The following is a 16,217-nucleotide window of genomic DNA, read 5'->3' as shown; positions in this document are numbered from 1 at the left end:
AAATGCATAAAACGTGCAAGAGAATGCAGAAAATGAAACCTGAATTAGGAATGCATGTGTGTGCAGCCCTCCCAACTGAACCTCTTGCCACAACCGCGCCACCCCAGGTAAAACTGTCTATAGAACTATCAGTAGTGAGAGGTCAATGATGAATCCTGCTCAAAGGTTGCACCAAGATTCTTCAAGAAATCTAAAGCAGCTTTAGCTTTTGAGATCTTGGGTCCTATTTTCGTTATAGCCACAAGTCTCCCGAAAAGTGTAGTGTAACTGTGCGCATGGGTGAAGGGTTTTTTTTTTTTGTATTTTGCTAGACTTTGTTCGGGTGGATTGAGCACAGTATGTGGATTATTTTGTGAGGTTGAGCACTGGATCCTCATATGTGCATTTGAACATTAAAATATGTGTATTGGCTCAATAGAAAACAGACTCATGCACATTAAAAATAACATTTTTATCATACATCTGGTTAGGAAGTATGCAATCCTATGTGGCCCCCTGGTAGTGCTGTTGAAAAATTGTGGCCCCCTCCTTATAAATTGCCCAACCCTGGTCTATTGTGTCTAAAGCTGCTCTAAGATCAAATAAGACAAATACGGGGATGACACTTTTGCCAGAGGCAACGAGGAATTTGTTACTCATTTTCACTTGCAATGTCTCAGTACTACTTTGGGATTTTCGAAATCCTGATTGAAAGTCATAAAATAAGTATGAGTTTTGTGTGATCACATTAGGCGAGTCAAAGTCATATAGAGCAGCTACTGCATATGATTTGACATCTTTCTTTGAAAGTCCCAGAGCCCAAAGACTATAGTTATTTCCGTTGTATCCTAATTTAGTAATAAAAATGCCTGCCATACAATTCTTGACCTCCTTTTAAGGCATGCCTGAAGGTTGGGGAACTGATTGCTTTCAACAAATTAATGAATAGAGGTGTCATCTGTATAACAGCTAAATTAACTACCTGACGGAAGCGTGCAAAGACTGAATAGTGACCTTTACTAGACTTGCACATGCACAGTTATTTTAGATATATACAGTACATACAGTATTGTAAGAGACTTGAGAGTCGGGTTCAAAAGTAATTGAATGTGATGGTCCATTGTGTTGAAACCTTCAATAAGATCTAATAGGGCCAGAGTGGGGACAAGATGTTTGTCTGAAGCAGAAGCTACTGTAGGATATTACTTTCATTTGTGCTAAGTACTATGATGCATTCTAAACCAAACAAATTGTTTTCAAATAAATGTTAAAAAATTAATGTTGTCTTGAGGAAATTCACTTATGGTGGATCAGCCTCTTATTTCTCCAGTTTGGCTTGACTACAGTTCTGAATTCAGTCCAAAATGTTTTGATTTGGGCACTATTCATTCTTATGTTATCTTGTTCTCGTCAAATTACACGATGTTATCTTTTTTTCTTCGAAATTAGAATATTTCATCCATCAAAATATTGATCGTGTGATTCAAGTGTGATATGTGATATGTTGTGGATGGATGCATTTAATAGTAATGTCATACATAAGTGGGCATGATCACTTAAATATTATATATTTATTCATCACGCAAACACTGATCTTTTAAAATAGATTTTATTTATCAATGTCATTTAACAGTTTTACAATATGCAGCTGACAGGACTAAGACATTTCAATGTATTTTGGCCCTAAAGGTTGAAGAACAAGAAGAACAAACACAGTTAGATAGAGATATGATAGAAGGTACCAGAAGAACTGTGCTCTTTTCATCTGTGCATTTCCTCTCAAATCCTACCATGTGACCTTTTACACATGGTAACAACACAAAAATTCACAAACTACACTTGGACCATTTCTTTCAATAGGACCATTTTTTTTCTTTTTTTTTCTTTTCCCAACATGGAAATGCGCATTCATTTCCTCCAGTTGCTTGTGAAAATGTGTATTTAAAATAATATTACGTGTGATAAACATTTGATCAGTGGTAAATTAAAGAGGCAATGTTGCAAACGGGCTAGTAGGTTTTGTACAATATTAGCAACTTTTTGAACATCAGTGTGCTTTTTCTATTTCCACATTAAAAGCTAATATGCAGTGCAGAACCATATTTTAGATACCCCATGCAGAATATACCACAGACTGTGAAATGAAAAATGGGTCCTGAAATCTGTGGAATCATTCTTCCTCAATTAACTATTATTGTTACAATTGATAGTAAAATAATTATTAATATTTGGTGTTTGTTCTGCTCAGGTTTTAACATGTTAAATGTTTGGGATTAAAGTGACAATTAGTGGCCACTGTCTGTATTGAACTTTTACCAGATGTAACAAAAAACACATATTTGAAACAAACAAACAAACAAACAAACAAACAACCAAACAAACAAACAACGAGAAACGAAGTTACTTTGCTGCAACCACTGTCCATACCCGAGCTCACTCATTGTATAAACTGTCCATTTTTCTGTAGTTCAAGTTTCAATCCATAGCTTTTTGTTTGGCAAAATTTATATAATATCAGATGGTTATAATCTTGTGTTTTCTGAGAATATAGTTTTCAAAAATAAAGAAATGAATAAACAATGACTAAAATCTGAAGATAAAATAGGTTGAGTTCTTTCTCTTCTCTTAGTACAGAACTGTTTTAAAAGATGGGCTCTACATAATTAGCAGAATAAGAGTCAAGATTAGAGGTACATTGACATTAACACTACGTCTGCTCTACATGCAGACTCGGCAGTAAAAGCTAATCCACAACATGCAGTACACAATATATATGACATCTACATTGAACAACTAGAAATTACAAATCCAAAGGAAATGACCTCATACTCGCCCCCTCACACATGAGATAATCACACCCACGCACACACACAGTAATTTATATAATTTGTACATTTCTATACAAAGGTCAGAAGAGTTGTGGGCCAGCAGAGATGGAGAGGCGGTTCATAGCATTAATATGACAACATGTTTTTACTTCTAACAGCATTACCACAGAAATAATTTGAACTTTGAGTGACGCAAACAAACACTGGAAAATAAAATACAATTTGAGGAAGTACGACATTTCCATCAAAAGATGTTCCATGGAGCACCTGTTTGCCAAGGATTCAATTAAAATACTCCCCAAACAAAATACATCATGTTAACCTTGAGAGCTTAAATAAAGACATCCCTCTGCCGTTAATAGAAATAATGTAGCCTATTGGTTTCTATCTTCCAGTAAGTGTTTAGTTTGTGAAAACCTGTTTACAAACGGTGGTAGAAAGAAAGGTAGTGCGCTGCTTTTGTATCCATACACATATTTAGTCAAAAGCCTCTCTGGCCATATAGAGACAGTTTATTGTGCTTTCACTGATGTGCGTTTCAACATAGGCCCATCTTGTGGATAACAGGAGCAACTGCACTGTTGAATTTATGTGCCAAGCAGTCAAGAGGGAACATGTTTTCATTAACAAATGATTAAAAACAGAAAGAAATAACGGGCACGATGGGGTCGGATAATTGTGCTGAAATCATTAGGCATTCTTTATTATTATTACTTTGTAATTATTGGCCGGGCACTCAAGGTTACACGCCCAAAGTCCGTGAATAAACAATGTAAACTGTTGCACTACTATATTCCTCAAGTCTGTTTAGACTGCAATGCACTCGATACAATATTTTATATGCATTCTCTTGGTATACTGTACCGTTCTGGCTCTGCAAATTATTTGGATATATGGCAGTTCTTTACCATACACCCAAGAAATCTGCCCCTGTGGACTTTCAGGTGTCAACAAAACAAAGTAAAGATGAAAATACAGTGAAAAACCATGTGTAACACACTCACTGGTATAGTAGTTTTGTGCGGGATTGTGACAGGACAAACCCTCTTATTACCTTTTAAAACGTTTGTCAATTATTCTCTCTCACAAGGTCCCAAAACAAATCGGAAGTGAAAGGGTAAGCATGAAAATTTAAGATTCAGATTCAAGTTGTTATTTTTGTACAAAATAATAAAAATAATGTCTTAATAATGATTGACTACACTATTACAAAAGTGAGATGAATAAATGATACTTCTAGTACAAAACTATATAACTACATTTCAAAGTTATGGTAAAAATTTTAAGTCGGTGCTGTTCTGCAAACAAGCTGCCATTTTGTTTTTTTTTGCTTAAAAGGTCACATCACTAACTCACAGCCTCAGGTCACAATAAACTTGTGCAGAACACAGAACACACCACATGGGGTGGACTGCTACAACCACACAAAAATAAGACAAGATATAAACCAGTGATGCCTTCGCTGGTTGCGTCCTCAGCTCAAGATTTTCCCTCATGCACGTCCCAAAATTGCATTTCACACAAAAGGATTGCTGGAAGACTAACAAATAGACATCACTTTTTAGTACGTCTAATACTGTTCATAGACACATCCAATGGGCATGTGTATGTGTGTGTTGTCTGATATTATATAGAATATCTTACTTTTCAAAAATTTCATTGATACAAGGTCTCCCCAGGCAAACCACAAAGTTTACTTGGAACCTGAGAATGATCCTGGTATTTCGTCAAAAAAAAAAAAAAAGCACAAAAAAAACCTATGTGCAATTATTGTGTGTTGTAATCAATTCAAGCAGCAGCTTTAGAAGTCAAAACCTTTCGGTCAATCATCATATTAGAAGCTTCTGTTTGTACTCAGTGTCTCATCAACATGAAAAGAAGCAGCAAAGGAAAACAGCAAGGACTAATCTTGCAATCAACTTTGTGTGAGGTCACTGCATTGTAAAATGTGTATAATGAATGCCCCAGTGTAAATTAGTGGTTTTAATTATATACCTTCTAGCTGTAGAAATTTGAATCAGCAGGTCCGTAATAAGATGACAGGCATGTGTTTCTGTGCTGCTGCAAGCCCCACATAACAAGTCTTACAATCTACCATACCTTCAACTGCATGAATATGGCATATACATGTTTTTATAAACAAATGTAAGGAAAAACAAACTGTAATATTAAATTATGTGCAACACATATACAATCCACACACACACACACGCGCAAACATACAAACTAATTCTTTTGGACAGTACCCAATTATTCATTTTCTTTTTTGTGCCTTGTTTTTTTCCCCCGAAAGATAAAACACAGGTAGCTAGCAGAGGTTAGGATGGATATAATGCGCCTTTACAATATGTAAAGGTCTCCAGCAAAAAGGGATCTTCCCCACAGAGGACTGTGGGAAAGTGTGGTGCGGATAGTGGAGAAGGAAGGAGAGGGGACAAGGGGGAGATGGCGTCAGTAGTGGGTGACGGAGTGGAATGTCATCTATGCACTCGGGTTCGGGTTGTTGTGTGTGTTGGTGGAGCCGTTGCTTCCCTGGATGGTGAGGCTGATGTCATCCTTCCTCTCGTTCTCCTCCTCCCGCAGCTCATCCTTCTGCTCGTCCTTCTCCTTGAAAGGACGAGCCTCTGCACTGTCTTCGCAGACTGTGGGGGCGTAGCGGCCCGTGCGGTGCTCCCGCAGGGCTGGGCCCCACTTTGGATGTGCCTGGCACGCGTGCTTCAACCTCTGAGCAATAAAAGGAGGAGGACAGGAGATTTAGAAAGGATGTCCATAACCATGTCTAATACAAAACAAAATGTGGCTTGAGTCACATCTGGTGGCATCTTGAGACCAAGCAACTGAGATGAAGTCTTCATTCAGTCAGTCAGTCACCATCTTGCGGCTTTCAGACAATGGGTCCTACTAAACAAATTTACATCAACCAATAAGTTGTCTTTCCAATTGACAAAAGAGACCATAGTAAGTACAATAAATGAATACAATTTTTGGAAAATGAAAAACGTTTATGGGGGGCGTCAATGTCACTATATGTGGCAGGGTTTAGTCCCTCTCCCTCATGAATAGCAGCTGTTTATTATATTTGGAATAATTTTTCCATATGATTCATGCCCTGTTCTTCTATAACACTCAGTCTTTATGGTGTTATTTTCATGTTTATTTGAATGGGACAGATGCCGCAACATCGATTAATAAAAAACAATCTCCAATGCACAGCATCACAGCATTTGTAAATTATGCTAATTTCCAATGCCTGCCCCTAGAAGGGCTTTTAAACAAAACAAAACAAAACAAAAAAACTGCTTTTAAGACATAATCACATTAGAAAATACACATTTTTCAAACGGAGGGACACAAATGTGCAACACTGTCAAATTTGAGTAGAGGGTCCAGAACTCAAGGTATTTAACCTGTGAAAATTGCTCTATGGGTTGGTCATACAGTAATCCCTCATTTATCGCAGTTAATGGGGACCAGAACCCCCTGTGATAGGTGAAAAACCATGAAGTAGAGGTTGACTTATTATTATTATTCTTTTATATCACATTTATTTTAAATTTTTATTTTTGGAGGATTTATGCCTCTTTTACGCTGTTGCGAACCTCCCGACATGATTCCCACCCTTTTAAATACTTCTTACACAACAAATTTAACTTTAAGAGTGCAAAATAAAGAATGAATACCAATCTGCAGGCTGAATGTGAGCTATAACCTTTTTTTTCGGGGGGGGGGGATGAATAGTGCCCTCCTATAGGCCGGTCCGTCTCTAATTTTAAACAGCCGTCCGTCGGCGAGTCCGACTAAACTTTCACTAGCAATCAATTTTAAACGGGCTTCCCTAAGAGTTTCCATCTACCAACTTCAACTCACACTCCCCCCTCACCGCAAAAATAGACGATTACACAGACGGAAAAAAAAATTCCCCGTACGGTTCACATGGTTCGTTTATCGCCTACAAAATGGGCGTCCGTCATAGGCGGCTAGGCAGACCGGTCCGTCACATAGACGGATGCCTAGCTCTGATAATCATGATCATCATCTTTCTTAGATTTTTTTAAAACACCCCCCTGGGCCGCAGCACAGCTATTGTGCTGGGGGGATTCACACACTCGGACACGAATGATTGGGGTGGAAGCCGGTCACCAAGTGCCAGTACAGTTGTGGTCTGTGATCTTCCTGGTCAACTTTGAATTATCTGCAAGTGGAGGACATTATAAACCAGTGGTGTCAAACTAATTTTTGTCATGGGCCACATCATAGTTATGGAGTCCCTCGGAGGGCCGTTACGACTGTGAACCCATATGAAAATATGATTCCCTTATATGATCACATATACACAACAAATTGATGGATAACTATTTTTGAAATTAGAAGCCAGTAAATAGTTTGTTGAACAATTTTTCTGTGTATTGTAAAGGAGGGTTTGGTAAAAAAATGTTTGCAAGATCTCACAAGTTGTGTTAACCGTGAAGACAATTTCGAAGAAACACACAAGATTTGCCTTCGCAGGCTACATGAAATGATGTCGCGGGCTGGATGTGACGGAGTGGGATGTCATCATTGCATCAAGACTCATTGCCTTGAGTTTGGAACCTGTGTTATGAACACTCCCCATGAACGTACTTTGTGCACTTTTATAGTCTGCATGGACTCCAGCGAGTTTTTTTTCTGCTTCCGCAGTCTTAAAGAATGTTTGTGCACCTCTCCTGTACTGAATTTAAAATGAATGAGTGGAGCCACTTTCATTGGCCAGGAAGTTGACTGTGTTCACTCCCAAAACACATCAACAACCCTTTCTACTTGCGACCGTCTGTGAAAATACCCCCCAAAAAAAGAAAACTCAACCCTAGACTTGAAAATAGGGCCATATGTGTTAACTTAAGTCAAAGTGAAAGCCACAGGCCTCGCTATAAGACCATGTGATTTGTCGCAGCCAGTCAAGAAATTTATGGATAATATGTGAAACGTCAGCAGTGTGCCCGGTTTCATTTGAGCTAATCTTGAAATTGGAATCTGATTATTTTGTTCAACAACTTTCATGGACCATGGATCATAAACCATTGGAGGACGCCCAGTGGGTGGCTAAAGGTACGTAACCATTAACGTACAGTGCTCTATATTACAGGATGGATGACAGTGTGCTCCAATAATATTTTTTTCAAAATTTTGTGTAGTTCAATGTTTTTAAAATCAATGGTTGACTTGCAGAAAACCTATTTTTCAGAGCATTTATTTGAACAAAATCATATGTATTGCACTGAACTGTGTTTGCATCAATAAGTAAATATTGCTTCAAAAAGTTCACTCTGTGATTGGATGGAAACCAGTTCAGTTCAAGATGGCTCGGATAGGCTACAACACACCCGCAACCCTCATGAGGATAAGCGGCTCGGATAAAGGATGGATAAAGTTTGCTTGTTTGCTATGTTTGGGTTTTTTTAGTTTTGTATTTTCAGCCTTGGTCTGTCTTGTCAATGATTGTGTCCACCTGTCTGCATTTCACCCTCTTCTCTTGTGTTAGCCAATCATTTCCCTCCTACCTTGTGTCTCGTCCAGGTGTTTCTCGTTGTCTTGTCAGTATGCTCGTATTTAAGTTCCTAGTTTTAGTTCAGTCCTGGTCGGATCATTGTCTCTGTCATGTTCTTTGTTTCTACTGGAGTTGTGTTTTGGTTCTCTAGTGTTTCTTTGCTACTTTGAGTTTTGGACTTTTCAAGATTTTGTTTGTGCTGGTTTTTGTTAATAAATATTTTCTTCAGTACCCGCTGCTTCTCCTGCCTTCCTGCGTTTGGGTCCTCTATCTCACAATCGTGACACACTTTACAAAAACAAATTGTTTTCTTTCAGCTAAAATTCATACTATTAACATTAGAATAATATAATATTGTAGAGTTCTGGGGTCTGATGTACAAAGGTTTGTGTGGCTTTCATACTAAGCGGCCAAATCCACATGGATGAATCTCTGCGTACGCATGAAGCGATCCACATTTATTTTGTATAATTCGAACAATACGGAAATGTTGCCGGACCAGAGTCCTCCCGCTCCGCACCCCAATATAAATGTGCAAATTGGTATAAACAATGCCTGCCGTTGGGAATAATCACTCTGCATGAGTGATGCTCAAATAATGAGATTATCAAGCCACGAATCATCAATGAAAAAAGTGCAACTTCACAAAATATGAGCTGGAGACGCCTTTAAACAAAGTCAAGGCACGAAAAATTGACGCCGCAATAATAAAAATGCTCACTCCCCCAACCCATCGACGTTTTCCATGTCATCGAAATCTGCCGTTCGCACGCCACTCCACCCTGCCACTGCCCAGCGTCATCCCTACGATCTCCAGCGGCTCTCCCGCAAGAAAAGTGTACACCAGCCAATTAGTTGCCATGGAGCCACCGCCCATTCCCACGGTTATTTCAGTCTTAATACATGAGAGTGTAAAAGTGTGTACACCATGTTTTTGTAGTTATGCACACTTTGTACATGAGGCCCCAGGACTTGGAATGTGTGTTACCTCTCTGAATGTGGCTCCCGGGGACCTTGAGATCTTGTAGAAGGCATAGATGGGGATGCAGACCACTGAGGACAGCGCCATTGAGAAACCAATGGCCAGAGACCAACCGGGATACACGTAGTCATTATAGGTGATAGGCTTATACTGGATCACTGTGAAGATCAGGATGAACTGTAAGGACAAAAAAGGAGCAAGTGAATGTGTGAGTGCTGCAGAAAATGTAAGAAATATACAATCACTGGCCAAATCTAATAGTCACTTGTGTGCAGTCTAGTATTGTAAGGCCTTCTGTATGATATCAGAAGCACTGACCTACAATTACAATTTAAATGAAATGATAATAATTCATTTTCATTTTCATTTTCAACAAAGTGTTATCCTCATTTAAATAGTCATTTTTTGGCTGCCTCATGTCTAGTAATGTATATTATGTTAGACTTGGTTTTTTTGTCGAAACAGATCTCCACTTCTGTGTGTTGCCATGTCAATGTAGTCTGCCCAAGGCCTTCAGACTGTGAAGCAGGTTTATGACATCCAAGATTAACTGGACATTGGGAGGATGTCGGCCAACACCGTTGGCTGGCTGACTCGTTCAAATGCAAAAGGATTTATTCTTTATAACTTCCAGAGCAACAATTCTAAAGAAGAATTCTAATTTGATCTATTTATTGATCAAACACCTGTTTTCCCACTCAGCTTCTTGTTAGATAACAGCAAATCATGCAAAAAGTACTGAGGGGGTAAAGAATCTTAAATTGATTTCACATTTTAATATTTTATAGTAGGATATTTAGGTTCATCCTGAAATATCACCCGAAAGCTAACTTTAGTTGTAAATTGTATATATTGTATATTTCTGAGAATATTTATAGCCTATTCTGTAACACATATATGTAGTAATGCATTAAAAAAACAATCCAGACTAAATTATACACCGCAGTGTAGGTCTCATGAGTTACCATTCCTCCTTGCCTGAACTCCCTGCAGTGTTGCCTTTTCATGTGAAACTTTAGGATTATTTTTTATCTAGGTGTAAATCTGTTTAATTAGGTCACTATCAGTGAGACAACAATAAAACAAGAATGAGAACTAAATAAAAATAAGAAAAACCGTGATGATCATTTTTCACATCCTGATAATGTACGTATCTGATAGCTATGCCAAATGAGCTGACTGCTTTCTAACTAGCCCTAAAATTTGGCACCTCCATGGCAATGTACGGGTATTTCATTTCTACTCTGAAAAATGTGTTTTTTGAACCACTGGTGCGCAGTGCTCCATAAAATAAAAGGCCCAGTTGGTTCATTTGGCGTTTGAGAGAGACATAACCCAAAAGTGCACAACTGCATATAGAATAAATAATGCATGTAGAAAAGAGCCCACAGTCACAGCTTCAATCTCTTCTAAAGCTAAGCCATGTGTTTAATTTATTTTCTAATGCATTGGTAAGTATTACTTCACTAATAGGTGAAATTGTAAAAGCCCCAAAACACGCAATTTGTTTAATTCAAGAGCTGATCATAGTTATGACCACAAATCGTCAGCTGCAGCGCAGGCCTTGGGGAGCAGTTCTTTGTCTGTGATGGAGAGGGAAAAATGCCGAGAATTTGACCAGTAATCCACAACAATGAATTTATTGGTTGGCCCAGAAGCTTAGTGGACAAATACTGCGTGTGTGGTTGGGATATTCTACTGATAGCAGCTGCACACATCCATTTCCCAGTCAGAAAGATTTGCACTTGAGGTTGAAATTGGAAACAAAGCCCAACAGATTAGCTTGAAATTTAGGTCATATTCCTAAAATGCACTAGTGGTATGCAGATGTTTGTTTGTGGTGAGGGGTAAACTTACAGAGATAATGACAGGGGAGATGAACCTCCAGCAGACTTTGAAGAAGAGCGGGGGAGGGAAACCTAACATCATCTCAACATCTTTAAAATAGTTTCGGTGACCTGAAACAAAAAAAAAAGTGAAGAAGTGGTTTAAGAAAAATCCATTGGAACTACATGCAAATATCAAAATTAATGCAACCCTGTTAAGGAACTGAGCGTTAAATTCAAAATTATGTCTGCGGTGTGCAAGAAATGGGCAGAGTAACATGTTGCTTGTGTATTGGCAACCCCAGATCACCTGCAGAAGTGATATTACATATTAGTGAACCAAGTCAGATACACCTCATAATGTCTGAGTGCTAATTTAGATGCAATTGCCACAGTTCAAAATTCAAATGAGTGTGTTTCTGTGAAAGCATGCTAACCACAATTTGCACTGAGGGGGCATTGGGTAGGGTGGAAGGTGGGGGTTCACACATGGATGCACGGTTATGCAGGTGCAAGGCGATCTCAAATGGCCCACGTCGCATGTGTAGCCCACTAAATCATCCGCATGGGGTGCATCTTGCAGTTTACCTGTCAATGTCATGCAAGGACTCCAGCGAGTCTATTTCCGCTTCGGTCAATGTCAATACGCTTCGACCACACTGAATTTAATGCAAATGAGGGATGCCGCTATGATTGGCTGGGAAAGACTATGTTCCATCCCGCAACGGCGCACAAAGGCGCAAATGCCCTGTTACGCACAATTCTACCTGAAAAACTAATGCGCACAGTTAGACTGCAATTTGCGCTAGACTTGCGGTAGGAATAAAAATAGGGCCCTAAGTATTTTAAAGTATACTTTCGATGGCTCGGCTCTAGGACAACAACAAAAATACATTCACTGTACATTGTAAAACTCATCCTCCAGGATAATTAAACAAGTCTGAAGGTAAAGTCAGAAGCCAAATTAGCAATTCTGCAATTTATAACTTATACTTCTAACTGTATGTTCTTTTTTAACCTCCAACTAGGAAGTCGAAAGACTTAATATTGATGTTTAGGTCACAGAAATGACCTCATCTTTCCATAAAAGCTGAGAGAAAACTGTTGAAAAATGGCCAACCATTGACAAAGATAAGGAAACTAGGCCACCAACCCAAAGTAAATCCTAACCCAAAAGCCAGTCTTTAAAAAACCTTCTTCCCCATCCCACATGAACACTATAAGGTTTAAGAAGACTTCAGAAGAGTACGGCTCCTTACCATAAACATACATGATGCAGACACACATGATGCAGGAAATGATGACCAGAGAGAAACTAGCAGCGTAGTTATCCATCAGTAGCAACCAGTAGATTCCTGCCTGCAGACAAACCAAAAAATGGCTCAAAACAACCTCTTCATTATGGTACAAAGAATGCATACCTGTAGACAATCACGGTGTATATCACTGAACATACTCCGGTTGTTTATGATGTACTGTAGTGCGTGCTTCATAAATGCTGGTCAACAAAACAGTCAGCTTCCAATGATAAGGTCGGATGAACACCCAACAGTGTCATCAGAATGTCTTAACTTAATCAATCAACAATTGATAAATGGATACAATTCTTGGTGGGATCTTTTCCGGTTACAAACAAAACAAAATTCAACATAATTCAAATAAAACTTGATTCATTTTCTATTTGGAGGACATGTCTGAAGTATGAATCATAGGATTGCACTGCGTTCCCACAGTGGGAAACAAAAATGTTTTCGTTAGTTCCTATAATGTTTAGTGTGCTTTGGCCTTACCTGTGTTGTTAGTGGAACTCCCAGGAGGAATCCAACAATAGCCACACACAGTGTAACTACGGTCTTGTTCCTGATAATCCAGTCCGTGCCAATCTCATCAACAATGGCTGTCACCAGCGTCTCCAACAAACAGAACTAAAGAAAAAAATGAGTGAAAAAAGGAGGAGTGGATTAAAAAATAATTTATAATGTGTATTTATCTGTTATGCTGATCTATCCACAGAATTTTAATCCACCTACACCCTGCTGTATATAAAGCAGTTTTATTGCACACTACACAGAGAACTTGACCACACCTGCACACTCACACTCACACACAAGGAGGCAGTATCAGAGTGACCTGTGGCCCTGAAATTACAGGGCATTCGGTGGCGGGGATTGGTGCATATCCCCTATAAACAGTGGAGGAACACTCTCAGTCACCGTAAGGGATTTGTGGGCCCACAAAAGTCACTTTGGTGTCCACCACTTATGCTGAAAATTGATTCGTTTTTTTCTCAGGCTCTTGTTAGCCATGGTCCCTTATATTTGTCATTACTTCTATACCTCCTTTAACACCCCTACGTACAAGTACACAATCTCTCGTACTATAGTGTTGTGTGACCAAGGCGATTGATTTTTAAATCAGGTTAAGATAGATGGAGGGGAGTGCTTTATTTTGGGGAACTGAAAGGCTACATGACATTGTTTGGTGTGTATTTTTTTTGTTTTTTTTGCTATTGCTGTCAAGTGACTCCGGGAAGTATTAAATTATATTTATTGTTTACTTGATTAGCATAATACACGGATGGGAAACTTAATGATAGCGGGGCCACAATTATTCATCAGTCACACAGGAACATACATTTCCTAACCTAACCAGGTGTATGAAAAAAGTCAAATATCATCATTTTAAATATGGACCAAAAACGTGCATGTGTGCAAAATACATGCTCTTAATATATTTCATTATTATTAATATATTTCAAAATGCAAGTATAAAAGATTCGCTATCCAACAAACCCCCTGTTTTTCATTGAAAATATATTAATGTAAAAAAACAAGGAAAAAAAGAAAATAAAAACTAAGAGAAAAGGCAATAAATATTGAAACAAATACTGGAAAAAGTCTGCAAATGGTGCAACGCAGATAGTGTTTGGAGGTCCATTGTAGTAGGGGAGACATGTTCATAAACCCCCAACTGCCCCAATTTCTATATTTTTTCTGTTAAAATTAATCCAGTGGTCACTCAGAGTGCAGGCGCCGGTTGCCCACCCCTGGCATAACACAAAAGTCCTGCTGTAACCACAGCTCCTGTGTTTTTTTTCTGTAAGCAATCTTAAGGCAAACCTTTTTGATGGGTGTGAATTACTCACAGTTTTCAATATTATCAGCAGGGTTCAGCAGGTTCCTGCTTTAGTAGAGACATCAATCGTTGTCCACTGTATATCATTTCTAATCTCTCAAATCAAAAAAGTCAGCCTACATTACATTGTAGAAGCAGTGTACTGCATTTGTACATGTCTTACATGTTACATTGAACTGACACATTGTGCGGCGTACAAAAATGACAATGCTTAAACTTGCTTTCATGCCTTACCTGAGTTCCCAGTCCCAGAAGGATTAACATGAAGAAGAAGAGAAGCGACCACAGTGGAGAGATGGGCAGCAGAGTGAGGGCTTCTGGGTAAGCCACAAAGGCAAGTCCTGGGCCATGGTCAGCGACCTCTGACACGGGTACGTTAAGGTGGTGTGCCATGAAGCCCAGGATAGAGAAAATGACAAAGCCAGCATAGACACTGGTTGCACAGTTGGTTATGCTGATGATGATGCTGTCTCTGTACATAGAAACACAGGTGAGGATGGAAATTAACCAGCTGCTAAGGCACAAGCTACTGCACACAAAACAACCATACCTTAAAAGACATTTTATACTATGAGACACAGACTTGCTGGCACAGAAAATTCCCTTCCCCAAAGTGTTTCCCTCATATCCATGTACATGGGGCATAAAAAGTCTACACACTACTGTCCAAATGACAGGTTTATGTGACATTAAAAAATTAGACCAAGATAAATGATTTCAAAAGTCTTTCCTCCTCCAATGTGATTTAACCTGTGAATTTAATTCTAAAACAAACTGAACTATTTTAAGTGAAAAAACCAACAACAATCACCTGGTTGCATAAATATTTACACCCTTAAACTAATATTTTCTTGCAACACCTTTGGCGTTTATTATTACAGCATTCAGTCATTTGGGTATGAGTCAATGAGAGTGGCACAATATTTGGCTACTCATTACAAAAAAGCTAAAAATCAGGTCAGATTGCGATTGAGCAGATGCCTTAAGGTTTTGTGCAAACACGGACTTGTATTTGGAACTGTTTAAAAATTCCCTCCAACTTGACTAAAACCCCTGTTCTAGCAGAAAAACACCATGCCACCACTAGGTGTGGGCGATATATATCGTCATTGATATTATCGTCAGCCTTGAGGCAGGAGTTGGTCGAGGGAAACGCTAATGGAAGCTTGTTTAAAATTATAGTTGGAGCGACCAATAGGCGATTACCCAAGCTGGTCGTTTTATTAAAAATGTGCGGTCCGTTTATAGCCAGGGTACCCTTGCGTCATCCGTCTATCCGCCTTTTTATCTATAGGTATAGTAATCACCTATAGGCTGGTCCACCTATGATTTGAAACGGCCTTCCGTTAGCGTTTCCGACTACCAACTTCGACAAACTAGCACTTGGCTCCAAAAACATCACTTTGAAAAAGCAAAATTCAATCTGAAACCAGCCAACAGCTTGTTTTCCTCAATGCCTACTGAAAGAAACATGCTGCATTTTCATAAGAACGTGTAAGCATAAGTGCTTGTCCTTGGTTGAACTGACTGGGAGGGTGCCAGGTGACGGGCAATGCAGTTTGCAACTCAAAAGTCCAGTCAATAAGGTGATTACCACAACACGCATTTGGGGGCCTTGGAGTTCTAGGTATTGCAGTGACTACGTTTACATGCAGTCAATATTAGGGTTAAGTTCAAAATTCCAATTTCAGAGATATAACCCGTTTTACATGGCTTAAGTGGACATTTACCCCCACATTTAACCCTTGTATGGTGTTTGTATATTTGTTATTCAGCTAGTCTTGATACTGAGTTTTGGGTTTTCAAAACAACACAATCAAATAATCTTCTATTGAAATACTCAACAGATGTTTACTACATCCCCTACAAGTCATATGAACAGCAAACATTGTTAATATTTACCCTTTACTTTTATCAGATCACAATTAAAAATTGATGTGCTA

General features: G+C 38.8%; 1 protein-coding gene across 3 annotated transcripts in view; it reads right to left on the bottom strand.

Annotated features, from left to right (window-relative positions):
• Window positions 1–1,569: 1,569 nt before the first annotated feature.
• slc6a9 (solute carrier family 6 member 9) overlaps window positions 1,570–16,217 on the bottom strand; it is a 74,155-nt gene continuing 59,507 nt past the window's right edge. For all 3 annotated transcript variants that reach the window (XM_086042603.1, XM_086042605.1, XM_086042604.1), the window contains 6 exons: window positions 14,509–14,746; window positions 12,930–13,064; window positions 12,399–12,498; window positions 11,171–11,271; window positions 9,320–9,490; window positions 1,570–5,531 (listed from right to left, as the gene is read on the bottom strand). In XM_086042603.1, coding sequence (XP_085898729.1) covers window positions 5,289–5,531; window positions 9,320–9,490; window positions 11,171–11,271; window positions 12,399–12,498; window positions 12,930–13,064; window positions 14,509–14,746 — 988 coding nt within the window. In that variant the 3' untranslated portion in view covers window positions 1,570–5,288. The remainder of the gene's footprint in view (window positions 5,532–9,319; window positions 9,491–11,170; window positions 11,272–12,398; window positions 12,499–12,929; window positions 13,065–14,508; window positions 14,747–16,217) is intronic.

The sequence above is a fragment of the Filicampus tigris genome, chromosome 10, assembly GCF_054856515.1.
Source record: "Filicampus tigris isolate MCC_2025a chromosome 10, RoL_Ftig_1.0, whole genome shotgun sequence".
In the NCBI taxonomy this organism is placed as follows: domain Eukaryota; kingdom Metazoa; phylum Chordata; class Actinopteri; order Syngnathiformes; family Syngnathidae; genus Filicampus; species Filicampus tigris.
This window is presented reverse-complemented; position numbering and strand designations above follow the sequence as displayed.